The sequence below is a fragment of the Python bivittatus genome, unplaced genomic scaffold (genome assembly GCF_059951505.1).
Source record: "Python bivittatus isolate LINGU-HERP-01145 unplaced genomic scaffold, Pbiv_v1 ctg000310_np1212, whole genome shotgun sequence".
Taxonomy (NCBI): Eukaryota; Metazoa; Chordata; class Lepidosauria; order Squamata; family Pythonidae; genus Python; species Python bivittatus.
This window is the reverse complement of record NW_028277054.1, coordinates 4,942,097-4,965,665: the sequence shown is the minus strand read 5'-3', so window position 1 is coordinate 4,965,665 and position 23,569 is coordinate 4,942,097. Positions and strand designations below refer to the sequence as shown.

The 23,569-nt window shown below is 41.8% G+C and overlaps 1 protein-coding gene across 1 annotated transcript; it reads right to left on the bottom strand.

Annotated features, from left to right (window-relative positions):
- Window positions 1-12,481: 12,481 nt before the first annotated feature.
- RPS19 (ribosomal protein S19) lies at window positions 12,482-23,153 on the bottom strand. Its single transcript, XM_007427268.4, has 6 exons — window positions 23,070-23,153; window positions 21,673-21,743; window positions 19,264-19,364; window positions 16,360-16,543; window positions 15,162-15,216; window positions 12,482-12,555 (listed from the first exon to the last, which is right to left on the bottom strand). Exons 2-6 carry the CDS (start codon window positions 21,741-21,743, stop codon window positions 12,529-12,531), a joined length of 438 nt encoding a protein of 145 aa, XP_007427330.1. The 5' UTR covers window positions 23,070-23,153; the 3' UTR covers window positions 12,482-12,528.
- Window positions 23,154-23,569: the final 416 nt, after the last annotated feature.

Genomic DNA, 23,569 nt, shown 5'->3' with positions numbered 1-23,569 from the left:
GTTGCGGGGTGAACCGTCCCTCAGCCTGGAGACGTTCCAAGTCTTCAGCCAGCTTCGCATCTCCCGCTAAGTTCAAAAATGTCTGTGTCTCACTTAGGACATGGTATGACTCCAGCTGTTGCAGTTTACAAACCAGGGCTTATGGTTTAATGAGCAAGATAAATCCAGCCAGCTGTGCTTTCGAAGCCATGGTAAACAAGCCATGGCTTGCTGTGTAGTGGGAACTAGGCCTTTGCACTGCTGGGTAATGGCTCCTTGTTCCTGCATACAAGATTGAACTGCCATGTACGCTGCTGATTTGTGTGCTGTTGAGGAATTGTGCTGTTTTTTTTCCCCTCCTGTAGCATAAAGTTTAAGCGAAAGAATACGTATCCTAGTTGGAAAACTGCAGCTCTGGCTCTCGAAGAATAAATAAATAGAGCAGATGGTATAGAACTTCATCAGTGTATAATTAGAGGAGAAGATATGAGCCTCAGGCTATATGCCTTGGCAAGAGAATAGACCTATTACAGGTATGTTCCTATTTTTATAAATTAAATGTCTGAGGATCTGCCATTCTCTTTCAGCTGAGCTCAGACACAACGCAGGATGAATTGTCAGTGCTACAGCTGGGTCATCAGGACTCACGCTACCATCCAGGCTCCGTAAAACTTAATTTTCACCTTGCTACTTGTGAGTAGCACTGTTTTCTTCCTCCAGCTGTTGTCAGACAGAAAGCTAGTTTTCCATTTATTTAACCGACTTTGATTTTATAGCTCTGAGGCAGGTCCCCGTTCCCACCCATTCCAATCCCTGCTACCATCAGAAGCTACCTGATTTTTCCATTACTGCAGCAGGACATTTGGAATCTGCAAGAAGATATATGACCTATTAGATTAATGAAGATTATGACTAAAAGGCTCTCAGCAAAAATGTTACAGGTAAACTGATTAGGACCATGGTCTGTTAGCTTTCCCTTTCATTGGCAAGGAAGTAGACATCTTAACAGACTGCCTTTACCCTTGAGAAAGGATTTTTAAAGGGCTTTCCAGAGGTGAAAGATAAAGGTATAAAGCTCCTTTTAGAAAAGTATTCTGCAGGACCAGAATCAACAACCCCTCTGGTACCTTAAAAGGTCTGACATCAGCCTCTCGGCTGAGCCATCGCTGTCATACATACAGCGCACTGGGGACCGAATTTCCTGGTACATAAGCAGTGGCTTTCTCAATATGAAAGCCTATTTAAAAAATCATTATAATAGCAAAGTTTGTTCTCTGCATTGAGTAAACGTTCAATGCGTATAATTGCAAATGAGAGCCTTAAATCTCTTCTAGGGCAGTGCAGAGCGCCGATGACCCTCTGCACTCCAGACACGCAGAAGATCAAAGTGAGATCTCAGGGCAGGGGAAATACCAATGTGTGGCCAAGGGGGTTTCCACGTGTGATATCCGCTTGCCAACTGTTCTAATGGCTGTCATTGGCAACTATGGCAGAGGTCAGCCTTTCCTGGAGACCTGATAACTGATGGGTTGTCACAGGGACCGAAAAATGGAAGCTCCTCTTGCAGCATTGTGTTCAGGGTTGCATTACGAAGAGCAAAGGGGTCTCGGTGGGCTGCAGATGGTCAACGTCTTAACTTGAGGGATGCTGGGCCGTCCATAGCCGGGAGCACAGTGGGCATTTGGGCAGGTACGACTATTCAGCTCCCTGCAGCCTGAGGATCTGACAAGATGTATCTTGCTAACACTCCTCTTTTGACATACCTATTACAAATTACATTAGTCTAATTGCAGAAAATCTCTCGACGTACCTCCTCTGCTCTTTCTATGACAGTTGGAATCCATAGCTAGCAGGAGATATGACAAGATTGCTGACAGTTATATTAATGTTTACCTCATTATCTACTTTTTGGTAGCTGCTCCGAGAAGAGATGACCACCTCCCACCACCTTCTACTGAACGTACCGCTGGGCAGGACAAGCCACCTACACAACTGCGGCTAGAACAGTTCAACACTCAAAAGCCTGTATGAGGGTTAGCACGCACCCATAAGCATGAATTCAGGAAGTGGGTGGGAGAGGTGGCATTTATTTTAACACTCTTTAACCACACCAGTTGTAAGAACTGAACAGTTTGTGTGCTTACAGGATAATTAATCCACGTTGAGCAAGACGGAGAGTGTGCTTGTGCCAACCAAACAAATAAAAACAGATGTAAACCAAGAGTGTGAACATATTAGTTCCTCTCTTTGTGTGTGCAGACAGTTCATTTTTTCCTTAGATGCACACTCTTCCGTGAATTAAAACTTCCAATTTCCACCAATCAGCACACAGCAGGCAACAGAAGAACCAATCAGACCCCACAACAGGGTACAAAAGGTAAACAACCCAAAACCAGCGTCTGCAGAAAATGCAAAACAGCCAATCAGCCCCAAGACGAGGGCCAAGTCGAGCACCTGATCGGGAAGCCCACCCCAGGACTGAGAAGGGCAGTCGCGTCTGCACTAAACACAAAGCCAAGAGAGGCCCACTCTTGTTTCGGGCGCTCAGTCCGCTGATGACAAATTTTCCAGAATCTTCTATTATTGCCAAGCGCCTTCCCTGAGCTGATTTAAAGTCTCTAAAGTCCAAAACAACGTTACGCTATTACATAGCAAATGGGGCTTGCTATGCAGAATGTTGCCATTAAAGATTTATTTGTTTAATTGGATTTTCGTCCCTCCTTTCTTTTTGCTCAACTCAAAGCAGCGTACACCCCTAATCCTCCTGCCTCATGTTTTCCCAACAACAACAAGAACTCGGTGAGCCAAGTTGGCCTGAGAAAGAACAGTTGGCCCCAAATCACTATCCTGCCTAAGGGAGGACTTGAACTCATAGTCTCCTGGCTCCTAGTCCAGCACCTTAACCACTAGACCACCCTGGCTTGCCTCCTAAGAAAAATCTATGGGTCCAGCCAGTCTCTCCCTCCAAGCAAAGCGTTCCGTTCTCTTCCATGTTTCTTTTCCAAATATCTCCATACATTTTGTAATTCCTGAGTATGCTCAGTGTGCCCTTCTCTGCCAGATGGGGGAAGAAGCCTCCTATTTAACAGTTTTACAGAGCTGGGGGCTACCATGCTAATAGTTCCCTGTTTCTCAGGCACTCTATTTTATCAGCACTCAACATCTAGCTTTGCCATCAGAAGTGATAGTGCGAAACATATAGACGACAGTTTACAGGGAGAGAAAAGAAAGAAAACCCCACAGCCCTGTGTTCCAAAATGCTGACAACCTATGTTTCAACAAGCAGGGAGAAGCTGCACTTAAGAGTTACCATCCCATCCTTTACTTTCTGGCAGGCTTCTCTAGCAACCATCAGGACTGGAAGTGATCAAGTCTCTGAGCCCAAATTAGTACATTTGATTAAGGGAAAAGATTAGAGTGAAAGCACAAGGATTCCACCAAGTACAGGCAGTCCTCGGTTAACAACTGTAATTGGGACCGGAATTCCATCGCTAAGCAACCCGGTTGTAAACCATGACATCACGTGACCACACCACTTACCGACGGCAGTTTTGGCACTTCCAGTTGCTGCTGTTAAGCAAATCCTGAGCCATTATCAAGCACAACATCCCATGGTCACTGTTTGTGATCTCCTGCCGGCTTCCCCATTGACTTTCCTTGTTGGAAGCTGGCAGGGAAGGTCGCAAATGGCAATCACGTGACATTGGGACGCTGTGATGTCATAATTGTGAGCTAGTCACTTAGTGCCTGGATCACAATCGCATGACTGCAAGGATGCTGTGATGGCCAGAACTTCAAGAATTGGTCGTAAGTCCCACTCGTTCAGTGCCGTCGTAAGTTTGAACAGAATGTGGTGAGGACTAGTAGTTTAGATCAGTGTTTCTCAACCTCAGCAGCTTTAAGATGTGCTGGCTGAGGAATTCTGGGAGTTGGAGTTCATACATCTTAAAGTTGCTGAGATGGCGAAAGCCTGGATTAGATGACTTGGAAAAGGAATTTGTTGTTGTTTAGTCGTTAAGTCGTGTCCGACTCTTCGTGACCCCATGAACCATATTGCGCCAGGCCTTCCTGTCCTTCACTGCCTCCCTGAGTTTGCTCAGTTTCATGCTCATTGCTTCAGTGATGCTATCTAACCATCTCATCCTCTGCCGTCCTCTTCTCCTTTTGCCTTCAATCTTTCCCAGCATCAGGGTCTTCTCCAAAGAGATCTCTCTTCACATTAGGTGACCAAAATATCTGAGCTTGAGCTTCATTATCGATCCTTCCAATGAGCAATCAGGGTTGATTTCCTTTAAGATTGACTGGTTTGACCTCCTAGCAGTCCAGGGGACTCTCAAGAGTCTTCTCCAGCACCACAGTTCAAAGGCATCAATTCTTCGGCGCTCGGCCTTTTTTATGGTCCAGCTCTCACAGCCATACATTACTACTGGAAAAACCATAGCTTTGACTATGCGGATCTTTGTCGGCAAGGTGACGTCTCTGCTTTTTAATATGCTATCTAGGCTTGCCATAGCTTTCCTCCCAAGGAGCAAGCGTCTTTTAATTTCATGGCTGCAGTCTCCGTCTGCGGTGATCTTGGAGCCCAAATAAATGAAGTCTGTTACTGCTTCCATTTCTACCCCTTCTATTTGCCAGGAATTGATGGGTCCAGATGCCATGATCTTAGTTTTTTTAATGTTGAGTTTCAAGCCAGCTTTTGCACTCTCCTCTTTCACCCTCATCAAGAGGCTCTTTAGTTCTTCTTCACTTTCTGCCATTAGGGTGGTATCGTCCGCATATCTGAGGTTGTTGATGATTCTCCCTGCAATCTTAATTCCAGCTTGTGATTCTTCCAGCTTGGCATTTCTAATGATTTCTAACTCTGCATATAGGTTAAATAAGCAGGGTGACAGTATACAGCTTTGTCGTACACCTTTCCCTATTTTGAACCAATCGGTTGTTCCATTACCGGTTCTAACTGTTGCTTCTTGGCCCGCATACAGATTTCTCAGGAGACAGGTAAGGTGGTCTGGTACTCCCATCTCTTTAAGAATTTGCCACAGTTTGTTGTGATCCACACAATCAAAGGCTTTTGCATAGTCAATGAAGCAGAAGTAGATATTTTTCTGGAACTCTCGTGCTTTCTCCATGATCCAGCGAATGTTGGCGATTTGATCTCTAGTTCCTCTGCCTCTTCGAAACCCAGCTTGTACATCCGGTAGTTCTCGGTTCATGTATTGCTGAAGCCTACGGTATTCATTGAGGATAAGTCTATCACTTATTTACTTAATGGCAATAACTAAGCAGAGCACCAATCTATAGGAACTCTGTCTCTTCTTTGTATACCTTCTTGGCAGTATTAGATTGATCACAGAAGGAATCAGTGCTGGATTAGAATGATAGAGTTGGACACTGAGAACGTTCTACTTTCTGCTCACTGTTAGTGTAAGTTTCCAAATTAAAACAATCCTGACAAATGTCTATCCAGCATGTGCCTGCACATATCTAATGAAGCTGAATCTGCCACTTCCTTAAGAAAGTGTTAAAATTGCTCCTACTATTAGAAGTTTTATTCCTAATATTTAATCAACATCTGCTTTCCTGTAACACAAGACCTTTAGTTTGTGCCCTGCACTCTTGGACAACAGAGGTCAAATCATGGCTTGCTGCAGAGTTATCTTTCATTGTTACTTGGCTCAGTTGGTACAGACCAGCCTGAATGCTAAATCTTGCATCTTGAGTTATCTCCAAATGCAACTGATCTAAAGCATCTCCAGCCCACATTTGTGGCCCTTATAAATTATGTGCATTTTTAAAATTACATCAAGCAGCCAACGAAAAGAAAATCTTCCCTGTAGATGTCTTCTCTAAGAAGAGAAACTGTTACTGAACCCAAATCTTTTCCCAAGTTGTGTGCATACATTTTTAAATATTCTATTACAGGAATTGCATTAAATGCATAGTACTGGGGGATTAGAGGCATCTGAAAGTCTAAAAAAGCTGCCAATGGATTTTTCCTCTCCTTTAGAAGATACAACCATGAATACTGGAGCTCTTATGAGGTCTAATTTCAGCATTTCAAGTCTACAAAAATACTTATAAGAAGCACCATTGTCATGCCTTTTCAGATTTAAAGACTGTGTATATTCATGATATCAGACTGTATATTCGTGTATAGGCAGCATGAATAGAAAAATACTTTTTAAAAAATTAGCCTGACATGTTCCTCATTCCACTCCAGAAAAAATTAGAGGAAAAAAGTCATAATTATTAACAAAGTTTTCTACTAAGAGAAATCCTTAAACAAAGGGAAAGGACAGGAAACCCAACTATCTTCAGTCTTGTTGTGCGTCTGATGACAAACTCAACACAAATACCAGCAGTTTGCAACACAGTACTATAACCAGTTTTCAAAGTTGCTGAAAAATCCCAGTTAATAAATAATTTTTTAAATGTACGTAACGAACGGGAGGGGAAAATGCAAAACCCCCCCCTCAAAAAGGGAGTAGAAATTAGCTCTCCAAAAATACCAACTATTAATATTATTATTTAATATTAAATGTATTAATTAATATTTATTAACTATGAATACCATTTTGGCTCCATCCTCAGGGGAATCCTATAAGCGATCAATTGAAAACAGAAATTCATACAGAACTCTTTGAATAAATTATACATATTCAAAAATTAGGTCTAACTACCATAACAAAAAACCCCTCAAGAATAATTAAACAAAGCATGCATATATTAATGCAAATGAGTGTGTCTGCCATAGAGGGAATAATATTACTGATTTATCTCCTGGGAATATAGTAAAGATTACAATTAGATCATGCATATGAGGGTTTGAATGAACTGGCTCAAGGAATTTTGTTGTCCAAGGACAAGGAGTTTCTTTCTCCTTGCCAAATGCAACAGCCAGGTGCAGTAATGCAACTAAATTTTATTTCAGTACCTTTTGTTGGACAGTGGCCTCTGTGGGCATCTGATGCAGGACAGATTGGGCGCACAGATGGCTGTGTCAGCCCCCACCGTGTGGGGTAGCTGCCTTGTTCTACCTAATGGTAGGGCAGGCCCCAAACGCTTGAAAGCATTGTTATCATTTGGCTGGTTCTCTGTGCCAAGGTGAACTCATTTACCTGAAAGTTCCTCAAGTCTCCATCCTTCACGGCTGCGAATAGCCTCAGGTTTTTCCCTAGCTGGGCTCAACCCTACTAAATGTCAACTCTCAGAGCCTTTTTGCCCCTCTCAACTCAGCCTCAGACGAAGAGAATTCTGGTATCACTTTTACTCAGATGACTTCCAAACTGTGCTCTCAGCTTTGGTCCCAGCCAAACGTCCCTCAAGAAGCTTGGAGGTTCCTTATCATAGCTAGACCCCAAGCAATATTGTAGAGGCAGCTTTTCCTCCTGGTGGTTGGAGGCTACTTAAATACCCCTCAGCTAGAACAACTGCCCTAAACCCTTGAGTTAAAAATCTCCTCGTCTCGATCCGAATGGATTCCCTCGAGTGCCACCTGGCGGATCATTTCAAGCCCCACACTCCAATACATAGAGAGAGTGAGTGAGTTGTCTTGAAAAGCAACAATGCTTTCACAAGCCAGCTTGTACCAACTCTTCATATGTCATGCTCACTCTTATTAAATGTCAACTACATCGGAAATAGGAAGCATGTAGGTTCAAGCAGCACACATTTGGGCCTTGAACATGACAATTTGAAAGTCAAATTCAAAAGCCATGTCTTTTTGAGCTGAAGAATGTTCACGTTGCAATGCCTTCTTTTGGCTGAGCGGTTCCTGAACATGAGGAACAACATCCCAAACTTCCAAACCTGATGCTGTTTCGAAACTCAGAAGTGCACCTGTTCAAAATCCAAATTCAGGAAGGGTCTCTGATTTTGCACCAGCTCCATCCATGTGAATCTTTCCTCATTTGAAATCTCTCCCACATCCTTTCCGCATTGGTATTTAAACCAGACTAATCCCAGCGAACCTGTAAAGATGCTCAAAGAATCATCAGAACCATTTACTCAATCATGCCCTGTGCTGATGATGGCTACAACCACAGAATGAATCATAATCCTGCCTTGTTGATGATGATACATCCCTCCTAATTCCTCCTCTGCAGCTCTAATGATTTAAATGGAAGAAGGGAAAGGCTTGCTACCTTGGCCAACCAGGGCCCACCCCAGAGCTATAGGATATCATTAGGAGGAGGCACCCAGAAGACCCCTTCAAACTCTTTTGCTTCCCCTAGCGATAAATCTCGGCCACAGCAGTCCCCGCTGCACAAGCTATGCAGTTGTAAACAACAGCTGCTGCTTGCCTTTTCAGATCCTGCTTCCAGATCAGTGGCACTATCAGAAATGCATTACTTTGCGGCCATAGCTTGAGGAAGGCGCCATTTAAAAATTTGCAACGCTCCTCAGTGCTGAAGGCTGTAAATCTCCCCGTTTTCATGCCTCTTTATGGGTTGCAAAGGAGCGACAGGTGGGGGAAGAGGCCTATCAGGCCCCCGCTGTTACGTATATTGAATTAACAATTCTTAGCAGCTCTAATTATTTCCAGAAGGGGCTCTCCAAAGACGGCTGGAGAGAGACTGCAGCATATTAAAAACCCGTTCCACACGATTTCCCTCACTCCCTTGCACAAACATCTCCAGACTTGCAGAGAGATTCCATTTAGCGTTTAACAAGCAGGTCTTGTCCAGGCCACCGAGAGCCAATTTTTCATGGAACCCAATGTGCTCTTTACCAAGAATCCTTTAAACCCGGGGGTGCCTAAACCCTGGCTTCACCAGAGCTCAACTCATTAGCTATGTCAAGATCGGAAGTCTACCTTCAGCAGTCTTTGACGGAAATAAATGACAAACACCTTCTCATAACCCCAACTCAGTTCCTTCCTCCTCTTCTCACAGCTTTGCTAAAGTCGCTTTTGCTGCAAAGCGCCAGGCTGCCTCGGCTTCCTCTGGGGCCCTGCCCATTTCATACCCGAGAATTTCCTGCCAACAGGGAGTGGAGCAGCCGTTTCTGCTCCCTTCTGCCCTACTACTCAGCTGTATTAGCCTGAAAAAGAGCTTCAGTGGCATCCTTGAAGAGAAAGGAAAGAGAACCCCTTCTAGCTGAAGGGCAGGAGCAAAACAGGATCAAGAAAGCCCAACACCTTGAATTCTTTCACTCCTTAATCATAACTCTGCTGTAGATCCCAAGGCCAAGAGGGAGAGAGGCTTAAAATGGAAGGTTGGTAGCATTGCAAGCTGCTGCCCAATTGCCTCTCTGCGGGAGTGCATCAGTGGAATTTGGGGGGACTTTTTTTTCACTTCAGCCTCTGGCTGGATCCAGCCCATTTTTGAACTTTGCTGGCTTCTCTCCTCACACCAAACTGGACCAATGTCTGGCTTTGGGAGTTATTCTGCTGACAGACAATGGAACAGTCTGAGCCTTTTTCCATTTTTTTCCAAAATTGTGTTGGCTTGGAAAGAATAAGAGACGTAAGAGTAAGACTACCAATATCTAAAGCATCTCTGTAGGCCATGGTTCCTGCACCTGGAACTGACTTTGTCATTAATGTAGAATTGTATTTTAGTCTGCTATTTTCTTATTCCATGCATGCCTAGATATGCGTTTGTAGTAAATAATAGCTTTATCCAACCTCTGTCTTTTCCCTTGCAGCCACCTAACTGCTGTAGCTCACAAGCGTATCCTATTGACCAAGGTGGAAAAGCTGAGGCCCAAGGTCTCAAGAAGTTCTAAGAGATTCAGGTATGATCCCAGAGGACCTTCAGAGGTTGTTGCCAAACTGTACTTTGTAATGTTACCTGGGAAGTTAACCTACTAGTTTTGCATATAATTGTGCAGTGGCATACAGAGCATTTCCTCCTCCAATTTTTTTCCCCAAGCCCTGAGGAATGTTGGGCTGTTTTTGCCCATAGTTACCTGTGAGCCTCCATGACTCAAAAGAGTGAGATTCATTTCTAAAGTTATAATTGTGGTGGCTCACGAGCTGTGCCATAACAGAGATTCTAATGCCATGCCTCTTGTGTGCCCCTCAGCATCCCTAGCAGGACAAAACTCCCTCTTTAGCAACCTCCGACATTTTATACATAAAGTATATCCCAATCTTCTGGTGGATGCTTACTCATCCCTCTGATCAGTTAATTGATGTTTAAAAATGTAATGTCAAATGGGGGGAAAAAACACAAGATTTCCTGGTAGTTTTCCATCCAACTACAAGCCAGGTCTGATCCTGCTTAGCTTTTTCAAAGCTGAGATAGATGTTACCATCTGTTACAATACTCTGTGGTTGAAGTTATGGCAACCAACTTGTAGATGGTCAAGCCTGGAGTCATGCACTTTGTTCCATGTAGAAATCAGAAAAATTCCAAGTGGGCAAGAAATATCCTGTCCTTTCCCATGGACTCCAAAGAACTGAGTATCTAGTAGGCCCAGCCTACCAACCATTACGGTTGTGGTGCTGCCAGAGACACTAGAAACTTCTCAGAAATGAAGAATGGTCCTATTTCTTAGTGGGGATATCCAGTTCTAAAGAAGGAAACGTTTAAATGAGAAAAACAGCCTTCCTTGTGGTTCTCTCTGGATTGTTGAAATTAGATTGGTATCCTCCTTAATAGCCTTTGGATGCTTATCAAAGAACTTTTATACAAAGTCAGTGATAAATCTGCTTGCCTTTTTAAACTTCATGAAATTGTGTATTTATACAAGCAGAAAAACCCAGCTTTCTTTACAAATTAAATACACCAGAAGTTTGAATGCCCTGTGTTAACAAGATGTGAGTTAATCGGTCCTCACAGCACATCATCATTTAGAGCAGTGTTTCTCAGCCGTGGCAACTTTTAAGATGTGTGGACCTCAGCTCCCAGAATTCCCCAGCCAGCATGCTGGCTGGGGAATTCTGGGAGCTGAGGTCCACACATCTTAAAAGTTGCCAAGGCTGAGAAACACTGCTCTAAGAGACTGAAAAAAGTATATACTTTTCTTTTTTGCTTATTAAAAACATTACAATTCAAAAATGTAGAAACTGCTTAAGAAAAATGAAGATTACCCTGGTAATGTTGGTCCCCCTCAATGCAACATTGACCTATACAGGTACGTTTTGTGTACATGACCCAATTACGCCAAATGTCCTCATCTCTACCGCACAGCATCTTGAGATACCTCCGTTTTCCCAGGAGTGGCACAAATTCTTAATTGAGTTTGTAAAGTGCTGAGCGCCTGAGAGAGATTCCAAAAGTGAGCATTAGCATCAAGCTACGAGAACACTCTGGGGTTTCAGCACCATCCTCAAAGCTCCAGTTAAGACTGAAAAGGCAGTTTGATTCCAGAATCAGATGTTTTAAATCATTCATAAACTTGGGGGGGGGGAAGCCCCTGGGGTTAACTCACCCCTCATGCAGCCTCCAAGGGAGGGTAATTTATTTTCTTTGAAAGAGCCAGCTCCAGAGCTGCTCTGTAAAGATGGGATATGAAAACAGATACAGAAAGCCAATATTTTCCCTTGGAATACCAATAGGACCACTGAGGAAAAATGAAACTGCTCATTTTTAATTCCAAAACAGCACCCTATCCACAATGTCCTCCACATCAGTAGCAAGTTTATACTATGAATATACAAATGCACCGCATTTAGGGAGAGAGTGAGGCAAGAGCACAAGGTGAAATTGATGGCATTTAGAGTCCCTCTGTCCCCATTTTTAAAAACAGCTGACAAACCAAAGTTATGCAAGCAGAAAAGAGGGATGATAAAACTGCTGCAGTCAGAAAGAACTCGAAAGTAGCTGTCACAGTGGGTGATACAGAAGCCACTGGCAAAAGGGATTTTTTTTTCCTGAAGCAAAGATACAATTCAAACAAAATTGTATTCAAAAATCAAAACTGCACTGTGAAGGAGAGATCCCATTTGGTAACGATTTAATAGAGAGGTTTAGGTATCAGCTTTCCATACAGAGCAATATTACAGAACCATCTGAAATATGATTCTCAGCTAAAAAGTTCCTAGTCTTCTACTTCCTAATCAATGTATATATTTGCAGATGGGAGGTAAGAAGATACCGACCTATCTGCTTGAGCACAGAAAGACCAGATTTATTTTTCAGGTCCTTTTGAAAGTAGCCTTTAAAAACAGAAATCTTTTAAGCCAGAGTTTCAATTAGAATTTGCCCTCTCCAGTTAAGATTGCCTTGCAAACGATTTATTTGTTAATCTACCAATTAAAGATTGCAGCACTAGCCTATCAGAAGAGTGCTCAGCTCACAGGATGCCACTAAGCATGCAGTATTTTAAAAAGAGTGGCAGCATGCTCACGTAAAGCGGCAATTGTTTGTCTAAGTATGGAGAGTTCAGCCAAAAAAAAAAAAATTATTCTGAATTCTCAATTTAAACTTTCTTGTCCTTGTGGTGTCAAATAAATATTTAAACAGAGGAAGGCCATTTATAATTAAGCCTTAATTATACAAAAGAATGACAGTAAGGAACAATGGCTAAATAAACTTTCAGGAAAAAGAAAGTATCCAGTATCAGTAAATAAAGAACTTTATTTTTAAACTGAATTCCTTTTTAATGTTTCTTGCTCGCAGCTGCCACCTAGGAAAGAAAAAGAGGAAAAAAAGGTAATATTAAAATAACTTATAAACAAGTATAAAAACATGTGTACAACTTCCCAGTATTCAGAGGGTCATTTCTCCCATTAAGAACACTGCCTTAATTCAAATACCACACACCTATAGCATGAATGCTTTAATTCTGATCTGCTTTTTATGTCCCCTTGCTTTTGACAAAAGGTCACAAACATTGCATTCCAGGCAATTTACTGCAGGGAAAATAGAAAAGATGCACAGCCCTGTCACAGGCCTCAAAGATTTTACTAACACATGGTCATCACCCACTAGCTTGCAACGTAATTTATCGGGATAGATGAAAGAGTTTAACTATGCATATTGCTTCACACATAGCTCAAAGCCAGGATCTGAATCATATTCTTTGTTGAACAAACTGCATCATGGCTTTGTGTTACATGTGAATCATACTGGAGAGAAAGGCATGCTTCCTTAGGACACATAAACATTCTTTCTCGCGTTCCTGCAAATGCTCATTTGCCATGTCCACTAAAAGAGCCAACAGTAGCCCTTCTTTATACGGGCTGCTGCAATTATTTTCAGGAGTGATCGAGAAAGTGTCAAGATACTTGACTTGATTCACATTTGAGCTCAACAGTTAGCAGTGAGAAAAATCTGTTAAGTGTGAGAGATCTTTGATCTTTCATTCTGGTTTTTGTTTGGACATGCTCCATGCAATTGTAAAGGGAATAATTTGCAAGAAATAACTCACCAACCGTACATTGTAAATGACAGCACAGAGCTGGTTAATGTGCTATCACCTCAGCACTTTATCTAATGGCAGTGGGGCTGTTAAAACAGTTTTATTGGGGGTAGATGATCAAGTACAAGTTTTAAGAGCAAAACTATGGTGAAATATACAGCTCTTTCTAATGAGATTCATAGAGTGGGGTCTTCAGGGGTTCATTTAGGCCCCAGCAAAGGTTCTGTGGAAATATTCCTACAAGTTGCTGATTCTGGCTCATTTATCATCTATTTTGCTTTCATTTACAAAGCATTTAAAGCAAGGCTGTGCAATCCTTTCGGGGAAGTCAATCTGATGCCCTTCAAGTGTAATTGATTTCAACTTCCCAAGAGCTCCAGTCATCTTCTGATGGTTAAAAAAAAATAACCCGTAGAATGTGTACTCCAAAAAACCTGATGAATATCCAAATAGCCTAGCCCTGCTTTAAATCAAGGTGAATGAAGAAATGTATCAAGATTAATTTCAAGAATTCCTTCTCCTATCCCCATCTCCTGCCTTGTCTAAATGAAAAGTACAGGTAGTCCTCGACTTACAACCACAACTAGGACCAGAAAATTCACCATTAAGCGGTGCGGTCATTAAGCAAGGCATCTTGTGACCGCACCCAATTTTATGACTTTTTTGCAGCGGTCATTAAGTGAATCACTGCAGTCACTAAGTGAATTACGCAGTTCCCCACTGATTTTGCTTGTAGGAAGCCAGCTGGGAAGGTCGCAAATGGTGATCATGTAACCCCCGGATGCTGCAACTGCCATAAATACATGCTGGTTGCCAAGTGCCCAAATTCAGATCACATGACCACACAGACGCTGTGATGGTCGTAACTGCAAGGACCAGTTGTAAGTCACTTTTTTCAGCGCCATCGTAACTTCGAACAATTGCTAAACAAATGGCCATAAGTCAAGGACTACCTGTACAGGGATCTATTTCACTCCATCCTGTAATATAATACATGGATGTAGCATGGCGGTAAGGGGAGAGGAAAACAAGGCAAGAGTTAAAAACAATTTTTTTTTTTTTTGGAAAGGTCTACGAGGAAATGTCATGACGCAAAACCTGCAACTTATGTACCTGTATTGGATGCAAGTATGTAAGGATCATGTCTGCATCAAGGCACCACAATTTATGGCCCCCGTTACTAAGCAGACTGAAGACCTGATGAATATGGTCATTCTCTAGTAAAACTGCAGTGTAACATTTTATATATATGCATACATGTATGAGAAGCCTTTATGTAATTCTCGTTGTATTGTTTTTGCATTTTCCCCTTTGCTACCTTTTATTTTTTTCTTTGCTGTTTTTTAAGACAAGAAAAAAAATTGACACAATCTGCAGACACCTGTGCCTAAATGCAGGATTTCCTAAGTAAAAATTTACATCATATGCAACTGATTTAACTTAATAAAACTTCCAATATAGTGAAAACTCATTTTAATGGATTAATGGGAAGCACGTCTATTATTAATGAAAGTCCATTAAATTGGAGAGTATTCACCCGTGACAATTGACATTATTTACATAATGATGTCATTTACAGAATAACATCAATACATGATTGTCATTAATGAGAATGCACCATGGATCCATTCTATGCAAAATATAGATATCTCTGTATTCAGTCTGCCTATAAATGACTAGGTTATTTGTGATTTTAAAAAGGGGAAGAGAAAGATGGCTAGTCAGGTTTCTGGAAGGCCATTTTAAATGCTACAAAAAAGCTATTATTTCTAAATCTGCATTAAGGGGCCAGAAGATTCTAGTAACAATAGTCTACTGCAGTAACACCAAGCCTCTTGTCAAATTTCTCCTTATGCAATTGTAAATGTTACCTGTCCAGCAATCCTGTCCAGATCTCTCTGTCCCTGAGGAGTAAGTTTGCGACCTCTGAAAGAAACCAATGACAAAGATCAGCATTTTCTAAAATGACACTGCTAACATGCATTGTGAAATGTTCCTGATTTTGGTTACGACAACTACAGCTGTGCAGAGATCACAATTCAAAAGGGAAAATGTGAGTTGAAATATGTGGTCATGCATATTACGTCTGCTAAGAATATCTTAAAGCTAATGTATTATCATAGGAAAAGATTTGATTTAAAGTTTTTGCAATAGGCACTATGTGCATACCACATGATCTCCAAATCACTATTTGTAATCCTAGATTGACCCAGTTTGGTCTAGTGGTGAAGGCACCAGGCTAGAAACCAGGAGACGGTGAGTTCTAGTCCTGCCTCAGGTATGAAGGCCAGCTGGGTGACTGAGCCAGTCACTCTCTCTCAGCCCAACTCACCTCACAGGGCTGTTGTTGTGGGGAAAATAGGAAGAGGAAGGAGTATTAGGTATGTTTGCCATTTTGGGTTATTTATAAAAATAATAAAGGCGGGATAAAAAAAAAACTTTTAAAAAAAGATCATTCTTCAGAGAATATAACTTTCCATACAGCCTGTATGAATCTTTGAAGATTCCCAAAGCTTTAGCACTGTCTTGGGAAAACAGTGGCTGTGTAGGTATTGCTTAATTGTAACCCTCAGCAATTATAGCCAGCATGGTCAATGGTGAAGGATGCAAGGAGCTACAGTTCAACAACACAGAAGTGCCACAGAATCCCCATAACAGGTTTGCCCCTGTTCATTAAGATGGAGCTCATCTGAATCTAAGATTATCTTCCAAGGGTATCCACACAGGCACTGCAAGTATTCAAGAAAAGTCATTCTACCACAGGAAAACATACTCTTAACATAGGTAAGGATATTTTGCGACTTGGCTATAATACTCCAGTATTGTTTGGACAGTCTTTGGAAACCCTCATGTGGGGCAGGAAGACAAAAGATCCCTTCTGTAATTGTCCAGCAATTCATATTGCCTCTGAACACAGAGGTTCCAATATGGTCTTTATAAGCAGGTTCACACAGATGTATCCAATTTGTTGTCAAACCCAGCATTAATACACAATCAACAATTATGCCCCTGCAAGCCTGCCACGATATGCAACCATTTACTTAGGCTCCCACGTTTTCTGCAACTCACCCATCCTGGTCCTTCTCCACCATCTTGAGCCCTTCCAAAGCCTGGAGCACCCTCCTGGCAACACTCTTGGAGCCCCGGCTGAAGTGACTGGGCATCACACCATTGCGCTGGCGCCCCCCATAGATCTTGGTCATGGAGCCGACTCCGGCACCACCCCGAAGATAAAGGTGGCGGGCTGTGGATGCTGCAAACAAAGGAAGCCATTGCTTTATGACCCTCCTACCTGGCAATTTCAACCACAGCATTCTGGCACAAGGAAAACTGAACCACATTCAAAATTTCACAGGACTCAAAGGATATCTTATCTTTTCCTTAAAAATGCCTTAGAATCAAGCCTGATGGCTTATGACTACAGTTTTCTTGGTAACAATTCAGAAGTAGTTTGCCATTGCCTTTTTTCTGAGGGCTCCCCCCCCCACAAACCTACCACCCTGGTTGAATCTATTAATGTGAACCACATAATGCCCAGGCCAAAGCAACATCTTCGAAATAGCCCAGCCCATCTTCTCATACCTAAGACTGCTAAACGCAAGTTCCCTGAACTTTCAGTTTATGCCAAGCTGTCGCACACCTGAGTAAATTATCCTTCTTCAATGAAAGGCCCTAATGAAAGTAATTAAAATTAATGAGCACAGTACCTTCAACTGCTGTCAGCCCAATACCACCTAACTGAAGAAGTATTAGCACAACATCGCTTGGAAACAAACAAGCAAACTGCATTAAAATGCTTAATTTGCACCTAGAACTGGGTTCTGCAGAAACAGCATGGCTGCTATTCATCAGCAGACAGCTTTTATACGCACCACCTGCCTTCTCCTTTGAGGCTACTCTGCAGGCACAGATGAAAGGAGAAACCCTGAGGCTATATTCCTGCAAGTCAGAAGTCTGCTTCTCTACCTTACATTTCACTAGAACAGTTACAACAGGACACCAGCAACTGGGAATACCACACTTAACAGCCATCACGATAGCAGTAATGAAAAGGAAAGGCATGCTTCGGACTTCAGGGCATCTACAAAACTCTAGCCACAGCAGAGGGCCATTTGAAAAGCAAGAATATTGGTTCGTTGTCATTTACTATGAATACAAACAGATGTGCATATCGGAGAAGGCATTCAAATTCCCTGTGAAATAATAGATCAAGATCTCTATGCAGAACATCTCTAAGGCTCTCCAACTGCCGCAGAGCCCTCTGAAGTCAAGAACAAAGCTATCTTCTGTAGGGTGAGGTGGAGGGAGCCAAAGTCAGGACAGGCTATTGATACACAGCCAAGCAGTTGCTTGCATCCCATTTACAGGCAGGCAAATCAAATGCAAAGCATTTTGAGACCTGTGGAAAAATTATTTCCATACTGGCTAGCAGCACTTTCACTCAACATGGATGATGGGGGGCAAAGTATCTAACAGCAATCTGTAACAGATTAAAGGGCTGATGGAAAAACAAGCAATGAAGATATTTTAGAATAACCGAAGCTTTTAATGAGACATATTAAATACCTGTGCAACACAGCATCTGTGTTTCTGATTGGTCCCCAAGGTGTAAAAGCTTTGTAATTATGTGTACAGAAGCCAATATCTTATTTATTAACAACATTAGCAAACTCTCCAGTTGCTAACCACAGAAAGCTTACTGTAAACCTGCAGTCTCCACTTTGTATATACCTGGTGCTGAAAGCTATTACCTGGGAAAATGAGAAAGGATTCTTTCTGTTCTTTCATAGTATGTCCCCTCCAGTGCACACACAAACCTGGGCCAAAAACAAGACTAGGACAGCTGAGAAGATGACATATGGGACTGTCCATTGTCCAAAAAGACATACTCTCCTTTAACAGTTAACAGCTGCTTCAAATCTTGCAGTGTCATTGTAAGTCAGATCTCAGAGGTTGGATTAGGCTCCCAAAATCTCAGCGGTTGGATTAGGAAAGTAGGAACTGCAGCATTCTGTCCAGTGGAGTTTCTCCCAAAGCCTCATCTGTAGACTTATTCCAGCAACAGTATGTAAACCAAGCTGTGCTCTTGCTCAACACAAGTAAAGGCTAACACTAAAACCAGTTTGGTGTAGTGATTAAGGCACCAGGCTAGAAACCAGGAGACCCTGAGCTCTAATTCTACCTTAGGCACAAAGCCAGCTGGGTGACCTTGGGCCAATCACTCTCTCTCAGCCTTAAGAAGGAGGCAATGGCAAACCACTTCTTGCCAAGAAAACTGCAGGGACTTGTCCAGACAGTCACCAGGAATCAATACTAACTCGAATGCACCAAAACACTACAGAGCATCAGCCCTGCAAACAGCCTTAGCAACTCTCCTCTGCAATATTGTGAGCGGCACGGGTTCATTTTATAGGATGGATGATGTACTAGATGAATTCAGCCATTGCAGTAAGCCATGATTTGGACCACAATCATGGTTTATTTTTATTTTATTAATTTAAATGTATTATAGCCATCCATTCCCATAGACTCTGGGCAGTTCACATATATAAAACAATAAAAGCAGTTTTGAACAAGACACTGTGCCATAGGTCCATACAAAGTGCTAAGCCTCAGACCAAATCATATTTTAAAACCTACAACAGCTGGATTTGCATACCATGCTTAGCCAAAACCAAACAAATTACAGTATGGCCTGGCATTGCATGTTAACCAGCTACTGAAACTAAGCCATGAATGTTTATTACATTTGCCCATTTTCATCTCTCATTCTACTTGCCTTTCCCTCCCACTGTAAGCTTCTTAGGATGATGAACCTATTTTCATCCATAGGTACTAACCAGAAGCACATTGCACTGTCTACCTATGAGTAACTTCAATAACAACATTCCTCTTGGCCTTCTTACACAAAGAACATATTGTGGAAAAATTACATTACAATCAGCAATGCAGTGAAATTACTTCATTCCTTACCAGCTCTAGTATAAAACCAGTTCTCATCATATGGAGCCAACTCTTTGTGCTTGGCAAGTTTGACTGTGTCCACCCATTCAGGTACCTTCAATTTACCTGACCTGCGAAACAATTCAAGTATCAGTTACAAGGACTGTGAACTGCTGCCTAGTCGTTTCCAAGAAGGTGGTTCAAAGCTAATGGGATGCAAACACAACATTGTCAGTAACTCTTTCAAGCAGCCATGTCTTTTCTGGGATTACATAGGGACTGCAGAGGACTGCTTTAAAGAGTTGCAGAGAGATACAGTATGTGCTCTGAAGTACTTTCTTCAAATTATTTCCAAAGCACTGCGGAATGCTGTTGATTACAACCATACAAACAAAAAGCAGCAATTTTACTTCAGCCAAGATATAACTTTTGCTTTCTGTGGATCTTCTCAAATTCATCTAAGTTCCTTCTATAAAGAAAACATTTTTCCTTCCTACCCATCAGATTTAAAACTACTTGATTCAAAGATCAGTTGCACATTTCCCCAGCAGCCTAAATTAATTCTGAACTGAATTCCCACTTCAACAAAGCCCAAAGTAACTTGCTCTAACAGCACTTCTGTACTAATATCAGTATGCTGTTGTCTAATAAAAAAAAATTACTTTAAGTCAGCTTATGCAAGTGATTAATCCAAGTATTTGCATAAAATAAGTGAAAGGGAAAACATCTGTTTAATTGATGCACAGATGCACTAAAGTAGGTACTACTTGGGAGAAAAGAAAATAACATTTCTGTTCTAAGGTAGGATTTTTTATTTGAATTACTCAACTTGTGTGGCACCTTCCACATTGACCAATCAAATCTCAGCTACAGGTAGCCCTTGTTCAACGATGGTTCATTTAATGACAATTCAAAGTTATGATGGCCTTGGAAAAAGTGCTTTATGACCTGTACTTGCACTTATGACTGTCACAAATCGTCGCACCAACCCCTGCAGTCATGTGATCGTGATTTGAGACCTTTTTAACAGTCGTTAAGCAAATAACGTGGTCATTAAGCGAATCCAGCTTCCGCAATGGATATTTTTGGCCGGACCATAGTAAAAATGGTCATAAAATTGGGTCCAGTCACATGGTGACTAGCGCAATGACCACCCCACTAAACAACCAATTTTCCAGTCCCTATTGTGGTTGTTAAATGAAGACTACCTGTATAGACAATGCTTTGTGGTCTGAAATGCCGATGTCAATACACAGCTAAGAGACCCGAGTTTTTAACAAATAGAAGATGCTTTGGTTTAAATGTCTGTTTAACTATAAAGCTTACTGCATCACTATTTCTCAAATGCTCAAATAATTGATTTACACACATATATGCGATTTGTACCCCATTACTATCCAGAAAGTACTTTAGGCAGCTATCAATATATTAGAGATGTGCAAAGCAATTTGTACATCAACTATTCTACACATGGAACAGCTGGTTTTTGGTGGTTCTTCTCCAAAATGAAGCATGTGTGTTTGATCCAGATACCAAAATGAAACAGGACTCAATTTCAACTTCTAGACTGAAATGTGACTGTTCTGGGAAGAAGTGTTAGTGGGAGATGAAGGGCAGGAAAATGTCAAGAGCATTAGCAGTTAAGGAGAAGCAAGGAAGGCAGGCCCTGGGAAGATGGGGGGTAGATTGATGGAATATGCTGTACTGAGAATTGACAGTGGGAACTGAAGAGAGGGAAAGAACTGCAGAGATTTGCGAGTGACGGGATATGTCATTCTGGGACATCAGCAATGGTGACTGAGAGGCAGGAAAGGGAGGGATGGAAGGTGCTGGAAAGACTGGAGGCACAGACAGAAGGGGTAGGATATCTCACGCTGGGAGCTACGAAGGGGAATTTTCATACTGGGCACACCTCTACACAATCCCTAAAGACATTTTTGTTTAGAAAATCAAATTTATAAAAACCAAATTTTTGTTTGACACAATCTATCTACTAACCCCACAGCATTTTAATGGGGCACAAACTTACATTTGCACTCCATCTCCATTCTGGCACAATTGGTTTCGTGGAAATATACTTTTAACCACTGATAAAGCTGATTCAGGTGAGAAGAAATATGCTTTCCTTCAAACTATTTATTATGTTCTTATGCAACCAAAGTAGTATGGTGCTATAAGTGCCTGATCATCTCCTAGCTGGGATTTACAGGAATTATAGTCTGTAACAGCCAGCTCTATTTCCTGAATTACTGCTATTGAAAAGGGAGCTTTTTCTTGTATTTGAGTGTATTTTCCATTAAAATCCATCAAAATATGCTAATGAAGAATGCTTTATAGATTAACACACAGTCAGAAGATAGCGCTATCTTTTGGAAAAGTACAACTCACTACATCAAAAGTCCAATCCTTATGTGCTAATTAATTTTTCACACAACTTACTTTTTGAGAAAGGCTGCAAGGGCCCGTACAAACTCCTGCTGGTTGACGTCTTTTACAGTTACTCCAGGCATCTGCAGAAGGGTAAACAATATGTAATTCCACCAATTTAGAAAAATTAATTGTAGTTTCATACTCCTGGGAAGTGTTCAACCACCGCTGAAGGGAGGGCACACTTCTATGGCTGGCCAGGAGAGGACCCCTCGCTTATTTATTCATTTGTTTATTACCTGTTTATAAATTATATTACCATTATAATTCCCAAGGACCCCTGGCAGTTAACAGCAGGAATAAAACATCCCCAATAAATAGTACAGTATACAAGTAATAACAACTGGAGCAATCAAACAAAAACAGACAGCCCCATTGTCAGCAGAATCCATGGTAGGAAAAAACTCTTGTTCCATCCAAGGTCTGGAAAAGAAATCCAAGTTTGCTTTTCCCAGAAACTCCACTTTGAGGCAACTGCCTTCAAAGGAAAAGGGACATGTATTTTGGACAGACAACCAAGGATTATTCAATGGTTGCAATCCTGATTCCTACAATCACCATTATTGGAATGAATAATTGGAACAATTATTTGCATGATTTCTACTACACTGTGAGTTGACAGGTAAGGATCACTCTAAGTGTTAATACCTGTAAAATGAGTATAGAACAGGGTCTTTTTTGTTTAGGTTATACTCTACAGCAATCATATTATTGTCACCATTATCAAAAATCACACCCATTCCTATTCCTTCCCAAGGACAAGCAAAGAACTGCATCATAAAATATATGGATGTCAGTAACTGTGTTACAAAATCTCCAGGTCAGACTCTCTCCATTTCTGGTTTCAATTTCTGTAAATATCTTTTTTACCACATAACTTTTTAAGCAGAAATATAAACTTTGCTTTGTTAGCTTTTTAAGGAACAGCAATTGATCCAGACAGCTAAGAATACTGTAAATGGATATAAATGCCACTTTCTTCTAAGCAAATGCTTAGAAGAAATGACTGCAAGGTACAGTGGTAATATTTAAGATAATAAGCTTTCCAAGATTTTAAAAAACGATAAATACCAGTAATAATATTAAAAATTTTAATCCATAAAAAATATGCAAAAAGTTTATCTTCTTTCCTTGCAGTTACGCTGAAACATAAAATACATGTACAATAAATCCAGTCAAACAACTGTTTTATTTAGTCTCCCAACGTATATTTTCTCATTTCTAGGCAGCCACCCGCTTATTCCACCAAAGCTGGTTCCTTCCTTCCCGCCACATGGCCTTGCCCTGCCCGAAAGGCCAGACCCAAGGGAGGCCGGGCCAGAGCACCCAGAAAAATTGGGGGACCCGGAGTCGGCCCCACTGGGGTCAGCCGAGCCCCAGGCCTGGCCACGACCCGCCACCTCGCTCACCGTGCTACCGCCTCAGCGCTCCCAGGCAGGAAAAAGAACGCACGGGGCTCCCCACCCGCTCCTCCCAGGGCTCCAAACGTCGCGAGATTTTTCTCGACCAATGGTTATCTGCGAGTCATGGGCCTCGCCCAATCGTTGCTCGGCGGGTGGGGAAAGGCAGGCATCGCGCGACCTCCCTCCAATGACGAGAACGGTGTGCGGAGCCGGAAGTTGCGGAGGCACTTTGCCCATCGGAGGGCGGAAGTTCATTCGTCTGTTTTTTCCAGCGGGTGCGCTACCGCTTCTAGCCTCTAGGGGCGGGACGAAGGGATTGGGAATCGGAATTTCAAGTTTAGATTTTTTTGGGAAGAATCGAGGAAAGAACATGTAGGATTCTTTCTCTTCTTCCTGGGACGAGCCTGTGTTGAAAGTTCACGCCATAATCAAGTTATTTACGGAGTCTCAAGCCTCTGCTCCTTTTGCTGCTCGAAATTTATAGGCTACTTTTCTGGAATTTTTTT